This window comes from Rosa rugosa, chromosome 7 (assembly GCF_958449725.1).
Source record: "Rosa rugosa chromosome 7, drRosRugo1.1, whole genome shotgun sequence".
Classification (NCBI taxonomy): domain Eukaryota; kingdom Viridiplantae; phylum Streptophyta; class Magnoliopsida; order Rosales; family Rosaceae; genus Rosa; species Rosa rugosa.
This window is the reverse complement of record NC_084826.1, coordinates 11,956,203-11,971,758: the sequence shown is the minus strand read 5'-3', so window position 1 is coordinate 11,971,758 and position 15,556 is coordinate 11,956,203. Positions and strand designations below refer to the sequence as shown.

The 15,556-nt window shown below is 41.2% G+C and overlaps 3 protein-coding genes and 1 pseudogene across 4 annotated transcripts; 2 read left to right on the top strand and 2 right to left on the bottom strand.

The window, feature by feature from the left end:
* Window positions 1-626: 626 nt before the first annotated feature.
* On the bottom strand, window positions 627-2,127 carry LOC133721088 (E3 ubiquitin-protein ligase SGR9, amyloplastic). The gene is made up of 2 exons (XM_062147611.1): window positions 805-2,127; window positions 627-774 (listed from the first exon to the last, which is right to left on the bottom strand). The coding sequence occupies exon 1, from the start codon at window positions 1,844-1,846 to the stop codon at window positions 1,007-1,009; it is 840 nt and encodes a 279-aa protein (XP_062003595.1). The 5' UTR covers window positions 1,847-2,127; the 3' UTR covers window positions 627-774; window positions 805-1,006.
* A 2,084-nt stretch (window positions 2,128-4,211) lies between these two features.
* LOC133721206 (pentatricopeptide repeat-containing protein At2g37310) lies at window positions 4,212-7,318 on the bottom strand. The gene has a single exon (XM_062147754.1). It carries the CDS (start codon window positions 7,161-7,163, stop codon window positions 5,163-5,165), a length of 2,001 nt encoding a protein of 666 aa, XP_062003738.1. The 5' UTR covers window positions 7,164-7,318; the 3' UTR covers window positions 4,212-5,162.
* A 2,125-nt stretch (window positions 7,319-9,443) lies between these two features.
* On the top strand, window positions 9,444-11,378 carry LOC133721207 (dirigent protein 17-like). 2 transcript variants are annotated; one of them, XM_062147756.1, is made up of 2 exons: window positions 9,444-9,637; window positions 10,402-11,378. In XM_062147756.1, the coding sequence occupies exon 2, from the start codon at window positions 10,466-10,468 to the stop codon at window positions 11,087-11,089; it is 624 nt and encodes a 207-aa protein (XP_062003740.1). In that variant the 5' UTR covers window positions 9,444-9,637; window positions 10,402-10,465; the 3' UTR covers window positions 11,090-11,378. The 2 variants fall into 2 exon arrangements, with proteins under 2 accessions (XP_062003740.1, XP_062003739.1); XM_062147755.1 differs by having other exon boundaries at window positions 9,447-9,637; window positions 10,435-11,378.
* Window positions 11,379-11,915: 537 nt separating this feature from the next.
* Window positions 11,916-14,888, top strand: LOC133722401 (uncharacterized; annotated as a pseudogene).
* The last annotated feature ends 668 nt before the right edge of the window (window positions 14,889-15,556 follow it).

The following is a 15,556-nucleotide window of genomic DNA, read 5'->3' as shown; positions in this document are numbered from 1 at the left end:
AATTAAATAATTAAAATTTTTAATTAAAAATATTAATTTATATTCATTTTTGTTCAATAATGTGTAAAATACGGAAAAAAACGTAAAAATCGTCTATAGTAAAGTACGGGAAATTTAATGAGTGCATTTCAAAAATATGAAGTACAGAAGTATTTTTAAATAAAACGTAAATACATGTTTTATTCGCGTATAATACGAAAAATTACTAACCAGGATTGTTTCTTACGAGATACCGTAAGATTTATAGTTTAAAGACGTTATAGTTTACAATTCGTTGCAGCATATACTTTAGAGTAATTGACTCTTTTATACGAGTTATACAGTATGGTGGATCTCTATATAAACCATTTATACTGTTAACTATTAATCAAACTTTTACGTATGATCACAACAACAAAATTTCAGGTATTGAGCTCATTTCATGATAAGATCTAATCTCAGTGAAAATGGATGAGATTAATCATGTCATGTTGCGATATTGTAGACATCTATTAGCTTTTGATTATCCACACACGTATACAACCATAAACATAGACCCCATCCTCAATTGCAAATTTCTTACCCAAAACTAATGACACATAAAATTATGACAACGATCCGAATTTGGTGAATCATTACTCTTGTAATGCTACCTAAAATATCTGCTTTCCCATTTCATAGTCCCCCATTAATTTATTTAGCTACGTACAATACAGACAACATTCTTGACCACACGAGTCAAAATCAAGAACTTGTGTGATTCTCTACATCCAATTCATCACATCCATACAAAACCTCCTCATCCCATATATATATATATTGAACCCTTTCACAGCCAGAAAGTCGACACCCCATCTGATCTCTACACGTACACTTCGTATCAGCTTTTCATGATTACGAAAGGCTTCAGTGAGACGATCGGACTATATTTTTTCAACCGGCTAAGAGTGACAACAACTGTATACTTGTACAAAATGTGGAGGCAGAAATTTTATAGTGCACAACTGCTTCGTCTGTAATTACTACCTTAAACTAAACCCTTCTCCGAAGCCACATTATCCAAAACGTCCCACAGCCGCTGGATCTCGCCGTACACATCATCCGTCGGAAGCCCAAAGCGGCAGCAGGGACACGTGTTCCTCTTGCTCAGCCACCGCAAAATACACACCCAATGAAACAAATGCCGGCACGGCATCTCGCACACATCTCTGTTCTCCGCCATCTCTTCCTTACATATCACGCACTCCTTGGGCCCGCCGCCACGACTTCTCACCTCCACCGACGGCAGCGCCACCACCACCGCTTTCGCCGCCGGCACTTCCCTTCCAGCCTTCCCGCCAAAACTACAACTCTCCATCGCACTAACGAACCTCAAACACCTCGTCAGCATTTCAACGTACGAAACCAAAACCGACGCGTTTTGGGCCCCGATGCCGGAAACCGTTAACATGGTGTCACAGTAGAACTTGCCGAGTACTTCCCGCCATTTCGCGGTGGGGGCTTGGAGGGCGTCAGGGTCGTGCTGGTGGGCCTCGCAGAGCAAGAGGAGGAGGAGGACGGCGTCGAGGTCTCTCAGCTTGACGCGTGGCGGTGGGGCTTTGGCGGCGGGCTGGAAGTGGAGGGCGAGGTGGTGGAGGGAGGAGATGACGTGGCGGGCGATGAGGAGGGTCTTGTGGTGGAGGGAGAGGGAGTTGAGGCGGCGGATGGTGAGGGCAAAGAGGATGGGAGAGGAGAGGAGGGAGGAGATGCGGCGGCGGTGGTGGTGGGAGAGGGAGAGGAGGGTGTGAGTGAGATCGGAGAGTTGGGGAGGTGAGAGCGTGGCCAGAGCGCCCATGATGGTTGTGGTGGTGGTGTCTAGTTCCATCATATGGGATCGTGTGCTTATGGTTTGGATCAACTTTCACTTTGCATGCACTTTATAGAGTAGCTCGGGGAAAGTTTTGAGGAATGTTGTGGCTTTTTATGTGCATTTTGAATGGTTGCCCCTTCAATTTTTGTTCCCACGTATTGTATTTAGGGGGCCAAATTGTTGACTATATTGAGATCCATTTGCATATGTAAATTATTCTATCCCTTACTTTTATGTGATCTAGAATGACGATGTAGATATGATACAAACTACATCAATTTATTTCGCTCTTATAAACTATTGATCGAGACATAATTAATTTTGTGGATGTTAGTAGTAATTCAATTATTAAAAAATAAACGAAATAATGTGTATAACAGTTTAAGATCAATGTAAATAATTGTCAATCGTTGATGTATATGAATTTCAACGTATATATAAAGTTAAACTTTCCACAAATGCATAAATATTAATACAAACACTATCACACATTCACAAAAATCGATCAAATGCTTGTAAATATCCTAATTACACTGACATTTATCTGAACTCTTAGCTATATGTCGGGTCATTCTCCCAGTCATAACATGTGTTGATCCCCTTTCTTTTTTGATGCACCATGTGTTGATCACTAGCTCTGTCGGTATTGTGTTGATTTCGTTTGTTCCACGTCCATCTGATCTAGAAAATGAAACAAGCAAGATCATTAGGGAGATTGCAGCAGGGTAGATTTGACCAAGATGGCTAGGTATGTAGGTTTTTTTGTCCACAAGTTTATGTCCAGTTCAACCCCATTTGTCATTCCCTCTTCATTATCTCCATAACTACTATCATTATTGATTTGCCTCGCACAAAACAAGAAGAAGAAGAAAAGAAAAACATAGGCCCATCCCTGACTCATTCCTCTTGTCCCCTATGACACCAATAATGCAGATCGAAGCTGGTGGAACTCAGCAACTATGCCATATATTCTTCACTTATCTCAAGGCTTTGTGCCGCCCTCTACCATTACATTCACCGCCTTCAACTCCCTGTAATTTTCTTTGGAACTTGAGCAAATGGTTAAGTAATGAACCTAATGACTATTGTGTCTCCTGCTATATAAGAACTTGAACATTGCTGTGGTGGTAAATCCCCAAATGGGCACCTTGGTCACCACAATCCAGTCTTGTAGGCACAATGCCTTTGCGAAAGGAGACACAATGATAATCTTATAGATCAGGATTCAGGGCTGGAAAAGTATTATGCAGTTTCCATTGGATTCTTAGAGACCAAGCTAAGATTTACAGCTAGCTTTATAAAAGTAATGGGCAGGTACATACTGAAAGCTATTTACAGCTATTTGGATCTCAAAAGGTGAAAGAATAGAAATTCTCAGACAAAGTGAAGAATAGAAATTCTTAGAGAAAAGTTCAGTCACCGTTCCCAAACTATGCTGCCAAGGCCAATTTGATACCCGAACTCTCAAAAGTATCAATGTGATACCCAAACACGTATTTTGACATCAACGTGATACTTCCGTCAAAATTCTCTAACTGCTCCGTTTGTTTGCTGACGTGGCAAGCACGTGGGTCCCATGTGATATTTTTATCAAGGGCAGAATGGTCTTTCACTAGAACTAATTAAAAAAAAAAAAAAAAAACTGGATCGGTGCAACTACACACTCTCTCGACTCTCATTTTCCCCAAATCACCTGTGAGAGAGAGAGAGAGGCAATTCAATGTCGGACTTCATCCCCTGATGAGATGATCCTCCAAATTCGCTCAATCCCACTTCGAATCGGCCTATATGAACCAAACCCTAACCTGCTCACTCCTCCTTTCAATCTCCACCGAAACCGATCTGGGGTTTCTTGAATTCTCACTCCTCCTTTCAATCTCCACCGAAACCGATCTGGGGTTTCTTGAATTCGATCTGGGGAGGGTGATGTTCGGTAGATGTAACGCTCACCCATGGCTCGGAGATGGCGGTCCGGCGGAGGTCTGCAGATACCAGCGAGGCAGAACACTTGGCGGTCAAGCGGCCGTGGCCGTGGTGGGGATGGGCCAGGCTTGGCTGGAGGCTTATGGTCTTCCTCTTTCCTTGCAGCTCGCATCCCTAGAACTGGATCGGCTTCCCTTCGGAGACCGTACTTCCGCCGTAAAGCTTGCCTCCCCTTTAACCCGACCCGACTGCGACGTCTTGCTATTGGGCTCCTGCAATGGGCTCCGTTTCTCCCAAAAAGAAGATCGGTGAAAGAACGTGGGCAAGAGGTGTTGTTCTGCACTGATGCTACGCTGGGGGATTTGAGGAGTTGGTGTTGTAGTTGTTGTTATTTTTTCCCTTTTTTTTTTTTTTTTTGCAATCTGAGATTGGTGCTCGCCGGATTGGAGTGCGTTGATGTCCGGATTGGGTGATTGAGGTATCAAGGTGTTATTGTAAACGAGAAGCTGCATTGGGTAATTGAGGACTACAATCCCGAGTTTGATGACGAGGAGGATCCTATTGTTGTCTTTGATTTGGAGATGGAGGAGTTTCGGAGACTGCGGCTTCCGTTTCCTAAGGTTGAAGGAGATGACAGTGTGAATTTCAGTGTTGCGGTTTATTGCAGTGAAGGGTGTCTGTGTCTATGGCTTTATGGAAGTCTTGCTGCCTCTGGTTATGTTGATTTTTGGGTCATGGAAAGGTATGGAGACAATGACTCGTGAGATGTTCTGCTGCAGAGTTGGAGTTGGTAAGGATTCGTGGACAAGAAGAGGAGGAGCGTGGTACCTATATGAATGAAGCCGAGCAAATGTTATGGACATGAATGTATGATGATTTTATATGACCACAGTCTACTTTCGCTTGGGATGGGGAGAGAGATTGAAAGTCTGGAAAATAGAAAACTGGATCGATCGGCTTTACCGGCTCCGGCAGTAATAATGAAAGCAATATTGAAAAAAAAAATTAATTAACAAAAGAAAAGGGTAAATTGGTCATTTAACCTTTTTTTGGGATCCATGTGCTTGCCACGTCAGCAAACAAACGGAGCCGTTAGAGATTTTTTACGGAAGTATCACGTTGATGTCAAAATACATGTTTGGGTATCACATTGATACTTTTGAGAGTTCGGGTATCAAATTGGCCTTGACAGCATAGTTTGGGGATGGTGACTGAATTTTTCTCTGATAAAAATGGTGATAAACTTCTTTAGTAAAAAGATGTGTGTGATAAACAGCAAAGTGGGTGTACAAAGAAACACCCATTTTCCAATCAATAGACTTACTGATTCTGGGTCTCAGCAAACACTGTGATAATACCCTCATCCAATTCCTGTATTGGATCATTCTTCCTGTAATAATTGATCTTGGCTTCAACCATTGACACCCTCCTCATCTAATTCATCCTGCAAAAGATACCCTTTCTCTTTCATCAATCCTAGCAATCCTTCAAGTATTTCATAAATCACTTCAGTTCTTACATTAGATGCATCCCTTGCTATGAAGCTGTGTAATCCATCACTTGTTTCAATCCAGCTAATACCAGGAATTTTCTGTAATCCAACTTCTTTCATTCTTTCCCTGACCTTATCAGCTTCTTCCCATCTCCCAGCTTGTGAATATAAATTTGCCATAATTATATAGTTCCCGGTATTCTCAGGCTCCATCTGAAATAGACGGTCACAAACAAACTTTCCCAGTTCAACATTACAAGCAACTGAAGCCCCATTAAGTAATGCACCCCAAACTTTAGCACTTGGCTCGATTGACATGTTTTGTATTAACTCAGAAGCTTCAGTGAGTCTCCCTGCCCGGCTAAGAACACCAACCATGCATGCATAGTGCTCAACCGAAGGGTGAATACCATATACCGGAAACATGGCCTTAAAGATTTTCCAAGCTTCGTCCACCACTCCAGAATGAGAACAAGCTGTTAATACTGCTGTAAACGTTACTTCATCTGGCTGTATCCCACTACTGAGCATCTTGTAGAACAGACCAATAGACACATAAGCATCTCCATGGGTAGCATAAGCTGAGATTATTGCTGTCCAAATGACCAAGCTCTTATATTTTGATTGATCAAAAACCTGTTGTGCCCCAGGAAGGAAACCCGACTTTGCATAAGTATCAATGATAGCAGTTGCAACATAAATATTCCAATCAAAATTGTTTCTGACTGTATGAGCATGTATTTCTTTCCCTACTTTCAAATTTGAGAAATACGAAATTGCAGGAAGAACACTTGACAATGTCACGGTATTTGGTTTGACACCACATGCCTGCATTTCACGAACTAAATCTATGGCAGCCTCATGCCGATTGTTCTGAACCAGACCCGAAATCATAGCATTCCAAGTACTTAAGCTTAGGTTCGTACATTCTCGGAAAATATCCATGGCTTTATCAACAAACCCGTGAAACATGTACCCGGAAACTAATGAACCATATGTAACATCATCCTTCTCACTCATCCCATCAAACAATTCCTGAGCACAATCGAACTTACCACATCTTGCATATAACCCTATAAGAGCATTGTAAAGCATGACATTCATCTCAATGTGACTGTCATTCAAAAACTGATGAACCTCCATACCAAATTTAAGATCACTGGACTGTACACATGCCTGCAAGACACTAACTGCAGTCACATCATCAGGCCTCAACTCCACAGACTCCAACATCTCCCTATACAACTCCTTACACTCTCCATAATACCCAGCCTGAGAATACCCAGCAATCATCGAATTCCACGACACGATATCTTTCTCCAGCATTCTATCAAACAAACTCCTGGCCATTCCAACCTCATCACATCTCGAGTAGAAAGTCATCAAACAATTAGCAACAAAGACATCCGAATCGAACCCATTTCGCAGAACAAAGCAATGCACCTCCTTAGCCAAATCCGAACCGGAAAACAATCCCCCCAGCGCCTTCATCACACACGTTATAGTGAAATTATCCGGCTTCACTTCCGGCGAGCCCGACTCCACCATGGCCGAAAACACCCTCAGAGTATCGGTATGCATGTTGCGGATGGAGTACCCAATGAGCAGGGCGTTCCAAGCAAAAGTGTTCTTGTGGGGAATTTCGTCGAACACCTTGTGGGCTTGTTTGAGCCGGTTGGCTCTAGAGTAGAAGTTGATGAGTTTTGAGGCGAGGAAGTTGCCGGGCTTGACGGAGAAGAGGACGAGGCGGGAGTGGAGCTGCTTGGCCTGACGCGGGAGGCGGCGGTCGGTGAAGTGCTGGAAGAGTCGGCCATAGGCGGCGAGGTCGAGGCCATCGGTGTGAAGGCCTTGAAGGGCGCGTTGGATGTAGCCGTTGGTTGGGGCCGAGATTTGAATGTTCAATGGCTTTGTAAACCACATTCATTTGTCGTTCTTACAAGTTCGACTGCGGTTAGTCTTATATAGGTTTTATGTGTGTGTTTTTCGTTTTAAAGCATATCCATCTTTATTCTCATCGCACCCTAATGAAGGCTAATACAAAAAATCAATCCCTAGCTCTAAAGTGTCAGGATGACAAAACATTGAGTAACTCTATTAAATGGGTTCGAAGGAATCTTGTGTTCAATTATCACATATAGTAGTAGTGAGGTAGTCCAAAGTCCAAAGTTTGAAATATGATATCCTTGTGTGTGACCCATGTTATGGACTAGAGGTGGCAAACGGGCCGCTAGGCACTAACACAGCACACAGACCCGGCACATTTAAAAGCGGCTCGACATGATCCGAACACGTTAGAATAAAGTTTAAGTCATAAAATAAATCCCACTCTTAGCATTTGAGCCAACTCTTAATCGAATTTAATTTTGATTTACCAAACCAACATCAATGGTCGTTATGAGTCACATTACAAACCCTTATGGATTGGATAACACTATATCAATATTTAGTGCCCTTTAGATCATGTGAGGAAAAACAATCAAATTCAAGATTGTTTAGATATTTAATTATATCAAATATGGACAGTCTTAGGGTGCATTTTTGCAAGTCTTTTCCTCCGCAATACTCGGAGCAAAATGTAGAGGGTTGGGGTTGTGGCTTGTCCGGCAGCGTCCCAGCGTCGATGACGGTTTTTGCTTGCGTCAGTGTGTGGTGGGCGTTGCCGGACAGGGCGTTGGGATGGTCGGCTCTGCCTTGGTGGAGCGATCTGGTTCTTTTGGCTTGAGGGGATTTAGGCGGCAGCAGCAGACCTCTTTACCTTCAGACGACGGGGGTTGGTGGATGGGCCAGATTCACGCCGGGGTGGAAAGGGGCAGAATGGTTGAGAGTCAAAGGTTGGTGGTGGTTAGCAGATCCAGGCCTACGGTGGTGATGTAGACTGCTTTCTCTCTCATGTTTTCCGGTATTTTGCGTTGTCAATGATCCAGGCTTGGTCTTGTTTTTGGCTGGAGATGATGCAGAGAGCAGAGGTGGAAGGCCACACGATAGGCTTGGGTGTCTACAATGGGGTGAGCCGGTGTGGTTGGGCTCGGCGCAGTGGTTTGCTAGCGGTTGGGGTCCGACGTCGAGGAAACTGGGAGCATGTTGCGATGGCCTAATTCTTTGTTTTATTAGGTTTTTAGGTTTTGGCTTTTGGTTAGTTCTAATAAGTCTCTCCTCAATTGAGCGAGGGTTTGGTTGTCTTGGTTTCATGGTTGTGCCATTGTTATGGTGTCTTTCCCATGGACGAGTTGGTTCAACTCTTGTTTACTTTTGTTGTCAATTTGCCGACGAGCGATCCTTTACACGTGGTCTGGTACTTTTTGGACACGGTGTTGAAGAGGATGACGTCTTCTGTGATGTTGACTGCGGGGTATTACTGGGACTTTCACCTTGGAAATAGGTGTTTTGTGGTTAGAGTTTGGGCCCATTGACCTGATGGTATCTGTAACTGCCGTTTTTTTGGGGTATTGGCTTATGCCCCCCCCCCCCCCCCCCAATGTATGCGTTTTGGTTGATTGAATGAAAGATCTATCTCATTCTCAAAAAAATATATATATGGACAGTCTTAAAATCATCAAAAAGATGAGCAGTCTATGTAATTATTTAATACAATTGGATGATTAAAATATTTTCAATTTTATTGATTGTTGTAGAGAAGATTTTTGTATTATGTTTCAACACATGAACTGATTGAATGTAGAAATACGTTACTCACAAAACAAGGTGAACTGAAGAATTGTCATTTACAATATGTGTATACCCGCATAATTTACGTGAGAGATTTTCAACAACATATTTGAATAGGAGCGTTAAACATATTTTCAACCGTTTAATTTAATTCTGAATCCCTGTGAGTAGTTATTTAGAAATTCTTTCCCGACACTTATTCAGTAATCTCAACCCTTGATATTTATAATCAACATTTTTCTTTAATAACTAAAAAGTGTACTTAATGTTATCCAACCGTTTATTTGTGTTAATGCAAGTGCACTTTGGTGCGGTAAATCCTCTCCCGTTTATTTATTTATTTATTTATCTTTCACCACATAACACGGACATGCAGTGACTGTCCTTGCAATTCAGCCTTTTCTTTTCTTGAATCGCATAAAAATCAAACAGAAATCATGAAAGTCAGCAGAAGAGTCTTGAAAAACCTCCCCCGCAAAATTACCTTCCTATCCCTGGCCGAAGACGAGGAATAAGATAAATCCCATCACATTCACCTGATACAGACAGCCGGGGACAGTTAAGGGCTGTGCTGTAGGTTTTTCAGACCAAAATTACAGCACCGCTACATTTCCGATTCCAACCTCCGCCTCCGCCTCCTTCTTCTTCTCTCAATCTAAAATGTTCTGCTCTCAATAATCTGGCCCTGGGTAACCGAGATTTGGTTCGTTCTCACCTCCTCGTCAAATGTAAGTCGCAAAGAAAAAGAACGGTTTCCGATACTTCATGCTATTTATTCACTATCTGTTTAGCTTTGGTTTTGGTTTCTTGCAGTAGCTGAGCTTGAGCTAACTTGAAATTTTTAAATTTTGAGAGGTTTTATGGCCTCGGATGCATTTAGTACTGGAAATTATGGGGATCTTAATGAAATTTCGCTTTAAATTTAATGGTCTGTTTATATGTACCAGAGTCTTGATAATTTGTCTGAATTAAATGCACACATCTCAATTCTGGAGGTTTTAGGGTGTACTATACCAATCATTGAAATGCCACCGTGGGAAATTTGTTTTATGAGTAGAAATGATAATTAATAAGATTGTCGTAGTTGTGTGTGATTTTACTTTATATGCCCTTAAAATTGTGGAAGAATGTTAACAATTTAGGGTTTTTCAGTGTTTGGATTTGGTGTTCACCTTAAGAGAAAGGAGAGAGATTCGAGATATGAATACATGAGAAGTTTTCAAATGGATAACTAAATGAAATAGTGGGAACATTATCAAATGGAGCCTGAGAAATTGTATGTTGTGTGGCTTTTTATGTCTGAAATGGGACTAGTATAAAGTATGTCAGTCTGGTATTTACAGTTGATTTTTGGTACTTTTCTTGGTTACTTTCCCTTGCATATGCTTGCCTGCTCAGTTCATGGCATCACTTTTCATCTACTATTTGAAGTGCTAATTTACTTGCGTTCCATCATTTTCATTTGAAGAATTATGCTTGTCTTGAATGTCAGATAATGATGTCTTGATCTTACAAATCATTTCAGCCTTTTGCATTTCTGAGAAAGAGTTCTAGAAATGGAAAACAACAGTAAAGAGCAGGAGGAAAACGGCTGCAAAGCGCAGGAGGAAAACACCAACAAAGAGCAGGAAGTAGAGCCATCATCATCATCAACAGCATCGGTTTATGAAATACCAGGGGAGCCGGCTGTTGTCATTGATGGAATGCTTGTGGTTCCCCCAAGTAATGGCTCTCTTGTACTCTCTGATGCCGTGAATGATGCAGCTTCCCTTGGAAATACAAGATTTGGTGTATGGTTGGTTGGAAGGGAAGTACGAAAGTTGTTCGGTGAGCAATACTACTCCGGTACAGTGACTGAGTTTGATGAAGAATCAGGCTGGTGGAGGGTTGTGTATGAAGATGGTGACCTTGAAGATCTTGAGTGGAATGAGCTGGAAGAGGTGCTTCAGCCCTTGGATATCATGGTACCACTGAAATCGTTAGCCCTGAAGACTCTCAAGAAAACCAAGAAGCCTGTCCAGAAATCCAAGAGTGCTACGGCTCAACCTCAAAAACAGAAATCCAAACGCTCGGGAAGTTATGCAAAGAAGGTCTCAGTGCCTGAAGATGTTCCAATGATGACTCCCGAGGCAAAACAGTCCGGTAAAGATGCGAAACAGTCTGCTAGAAAAGACAAATAATTTGAAAGTTGGTTGTGTACTAGAAATTCGAAAAAGCAGTTCTTATCCTCAAAAAGGTGCTGGATTAAGGTGAAATTTAGACTAATTAAGGATACTCTGATATCAGTCATTGTAGTGTTGTATTGGTTAGGTACATTACATAGATGAGGTTAACAAGACTAGTAACATTCTTGATGGATATTGTACTGTTTGTATCTGGCAAATTTGATGCAGAAATTTCTCATGAACTTGCTCTTGTAGAACTGTACTTGGAACGACGAGTTAAAGCTATTGAAGCGGAATTTGTTTACCTTGGTAATTTTGGTGACTGTAACACTTGGTTATGCTTCGATTGAATCCTTTTAGTTGCTAGGTTTTGGTGCAGAATTGAACTCTCTTATTGCTCACCAATCTGCAGCTTAAAGTTCTGTCTACTTCAAAATTTAAAGGACCATCTTATTAGTATTACCTTTTTCGGTTTTTACCTTAATGTTGTGGATTTACTTACCTCGTACTTCTGTAAGATAATATCTCATGTTATGTTATCAAACTAGCAATTTCAATTAGTCGAAAACAGTGAGAATCAGAGTGCCTTGACAGACAATTCTTTCTGATAATGGAAACAGATAATCGATGTTAACCTTCACAACTGTACTTAGAATCTTCTTCCGACAGCTTCTTAACACTAGTCATTATCATCCCACTAATCAACTTGACAAATCCCTAATGAAGCGCCTTTCATTTCTTCCCGTCTCGTCCTATCACGCTGTTCCACGTCAGCTTCATCTCCCTCAGCGCGACACATATATAAACCCCTTTTTTCATTTTCCAAGAAATGAAATGAAATCAAAAACGTCTCCCTTAGAAACGTCTCTCTCTCTCATTCTCTAGGGTTTTCCGAATGCTCGTCCTTCCTTCATTTGCTTTAGGCCTTGAGTTTCTGTACTACTAAAGCCGAGCGATTCTTGGAGTGGCTAACAAGGTACTCTCCAAATCTGTTCATTTCCTCACAATTTTCTGTTTTCTGAATCTATGCTGTTATAGAATGATTTAGTAGAGCCTGAGTTTCTTTGAATTTATATGCCTCCTGTTTTTGTCCCATTGAGGCTTTGATTTACTGTTGACGAGCTTTTGTTTTCCTCCTAAACTCAATGTTGTATCATTTTCTCTGTGGATGTATATCGATTTCTCGATTTCATGGACTTTTATGAGGTGACAAATTGACAGTTGAAAACAAGTTTAGGTTTGGAATTTTTGTAAAACCGGTTATGCCTATTCTAGGTGTTTGATTACTTTAGCAATGAACTTCTACATTTTGACTTGTTAATTGTTATTAGGGATTTTATTTTCTTAGATTAACACAGCCTCTGTATTTTTTATTTTTCATATGTTTGCACTTAACCAGGGATACAAATAGAGACTTTGCCTTGGTGGATTACAATGTAGTGCGGGAAAATGCTGGAGTTCAATGCCTTTTGGTGATGGTGTCGACTCGACGATTGTTTACTGTGCTAATTTTCTGTTAGGACCTAGGATATTTATCAATGATTGCCTTTGACTCCGAGATTGAAGAACCAATGAAACTGGAGAGTAAGGTAGAGAAAAGTAATTGCCTGGAAGAAGAAATCATGTCAGCAGAGCAATTGAAGGATGAGGAGAGATCAATGGAAGCATCATCATGTCAAATGGCTACTGAATTGAAACGTCAGCAGAGAGATATAGTTGCTGCAAATATTTTGGTCCAGATGGCCAATGAAGATTCTGCTTTGCTTCATCACAGATTAAGTTTGCATGGAGTGAAGCGTAGCATGAAAGGGAAGGCGCCGAGAATGAGGTGGGAAACGAAAGGTGATAGAATAGGAGTGGGTGACAATGATTCCAAAGTGGCTAGGAGAGGGGCCAAGTTTATTGCAAAGCGTCAGCAAGCTGCGTTTGGAGGTCAGACGAATGATGCAGATAGTGTAGTCTTAGCTTTATCAGCAGTGCTACGTTCTGGAAGGAGAAAGAATAGAAAGATGAACATCGGTATGGAACTGTCTTCAGTCCAACCAAATTATATAAATACTAATGTCAGTGATAACAAGGATGACAATTTATGTGAAGCGTGTGGAGTTTTGGATGGTGATGAGCTGACTAGTAGATGGGGAAACAATCATCGCAAGTCATTTAAAGCTTGTGTTGAGGATTGTCATGATAGATTAGGTGTGTTGAGAGAAAAAAATGTGGATGTTAGTCATGTTACAGGCTCAGTAAACATACCAAGACATGTGAAATATACTGTCAGTGAGGAGGAGGACGACAATTTGTACGAGGCACGGCAGTTTTTGGATGGTCATGAGCTGACTGAGAGGTGGGGAAACAATGATCAGAAATCAGTTGAAGCTGGTCTTGAGGACCGTCATGATAGATTAGGCATGTTAAGTATAAAGAAGAGGAAAAGAGTGGCAGGATCCTACTGTAAAAGAGATGCCGAGGATGTTGCAGTACCAGGGAAAATACCATTGAAAATGCCCTTGAAATTGGCAGTTCCTATTGTTGAGAGACTTCATCCAGTTGGAAGCCCTTCTGCACCACCTCTGGTTTTGATGAGACCAACATTAAACAAAAGGAAAAGGTTTAGGGGTGTGGGCCGTAAGAGGAGCATCGCAACTATCAGCCCAAGCTCTGAAGAAGTAAGAGCTTACTTTCATAATGAGGAAGCTTTGAGGTACTTAGTCCCCGATAGAAGATTTTGTTACACAGCACTGGATGGTAGAAAGTCTGCAGTCGCTCCTCTACGGAAGGTGAGCAACATACACCGAGACCATGTTATGCTTAAAGCTGATAGGCCGCGTATTGTTTCCGGCCGTCTGCTGTCTTGTGCGGGATGCAGCTGCTAGATTGCCTGGAGGTATGGGTACCAGAACAGATATATGTACTCTCATGCGGGACTCACAGTATCTAGTCGAAGATGTCACTGATGAACAACTTCATCATTTTGCTAGCAAAGGACTAGACAGGCTGCACTATGAAGTTGATCCCTGCGTCAAGTATGATGGGAAGTTGTGGGTTTATTTACATCGAAATAGAGGGGAGGAGGACTTTGAGGATGATGCTACGTTATGTTCTATCTACTTAAGGAGAAAGTGATGAGAAGCGTTATTGGAGCAGTTCACGGAAGAAACTTGCACGTTATTCACAGTAGGAAATGATAGAAATTAAGCAGCTAGCTCTTTTGTTTTGGTTCGAAGAAGACTTGAACTCTCGTCATAGGTGCCGCAATAAATGCTGGTTTTGTACATGAAGCCATTACAAGGTCTTTCATTTTGATTCTGATAATGCAAGTGAAGATTGTTGCTTACAATCTAAAAACCCTCAAGAAAAATCAAACAGTGCTGTGGCGCAACCTCCAAAACAGAAATCCAAACGTTTCGGAAATTGGGGAAAGAAAGTCTCAGGGCATGAAGATGTTCCATGGTGTTTCCTGATGCAAAACAGTCTGCTAAAAAGACAAATGATTTGAAATTGGTCCAGAAGTTTGGAAAAAGCATTTCCCACACTCCAAAAAGGTTGCCGATTAAGGTGAAGTGTAGACCAAAATACCTGTTATTAGTCATTGCAGTGTTGTATTGGTTAGGCATATTGAATCATGTCAACAAGACTATTAACATACTCGATGGATCTTGTACTGTTTGTAACTGGCAAATGTGACTGAAGAAACTTTTCATGAACTTGATGTTGTAGGACTCTACTTGGCACGACGAGGGAACACTATGTAAACCGACTTTGAGTAGCTTGGTAGTTTTGGTGGCTGTAACTTTCGGTTGTGCATTTATTCAGGTTTTGGTGCAGGATTGAACTCTCTTATCTGCAGCTTAAAGTTGTGACAATAAAAACTAAGCGGTACTAATACACAAACTTTAGTTAGTAGGTGCTCAATTGCTGATCAAGTCTCTTTCTCTTTCCTGCAACGTAACTCTCAAATTGGACAACCAGATAGAACATTTTTTTGGAACGTCTTTTTACCTTGAAGATGTGGATTTACTAATTCAAATAATAAGTAATGCGCCTTTGTTAGATAGTGTGTCGTCATCATGTTATGTTGTGAAATTGATAATTAAAAAGATCACAAATTACGGCTTCATTTCATCAACGGTCTTGAAATGAAAACTATTGTATGGTCCATGACTATCACATATTTGTGATCCCGACTACTATGACGACAACACGTGCATACATAGACAAAAATAAAATAAGAAAGAGAAAAAATGAACCAATCTATATCAAATTATAGGTCATATGACCCAATCAAGTTGTTTCAGTTCACAGCCACGTGGTGCTCCGAGACTACATATTAATCTCTCCATGTTCACTATACATACCTTTGTAATGGCAAAAGTCGTTGTTTAATATATACCTCTATCAACAAACCATTTGTCACCAAAAGTTATTATTCTATATACATACTTTCGCAGCAAATAAATCGTCTGCCGTAGTAACCGTCAACGA

Excerpts from the sequence above, each read along its gene's own strand:
- LOC133721088 (XM_062147611.1), bottom strand. The coding sequence starts at position 1,846 with ATGATGGAACTAGACACCACCACCACAACCATCATGGGCGCTCTGGCC.
- LOC133721206 (XM_062147754.1), bottom strand. The coding sequence starts at position 7,163 with ATGTGGTTTACAAAGCCATTGAACATTCAAATCTCGGCCCCAACCAAC.
- LOC133721207 (XM_062147756.1), top strand. The coding sequence starts at position 10,466 with ATGGAAAACAACAGTAAAGAGCAGGAGGAAAACGGCTGCAAAGCGCAG.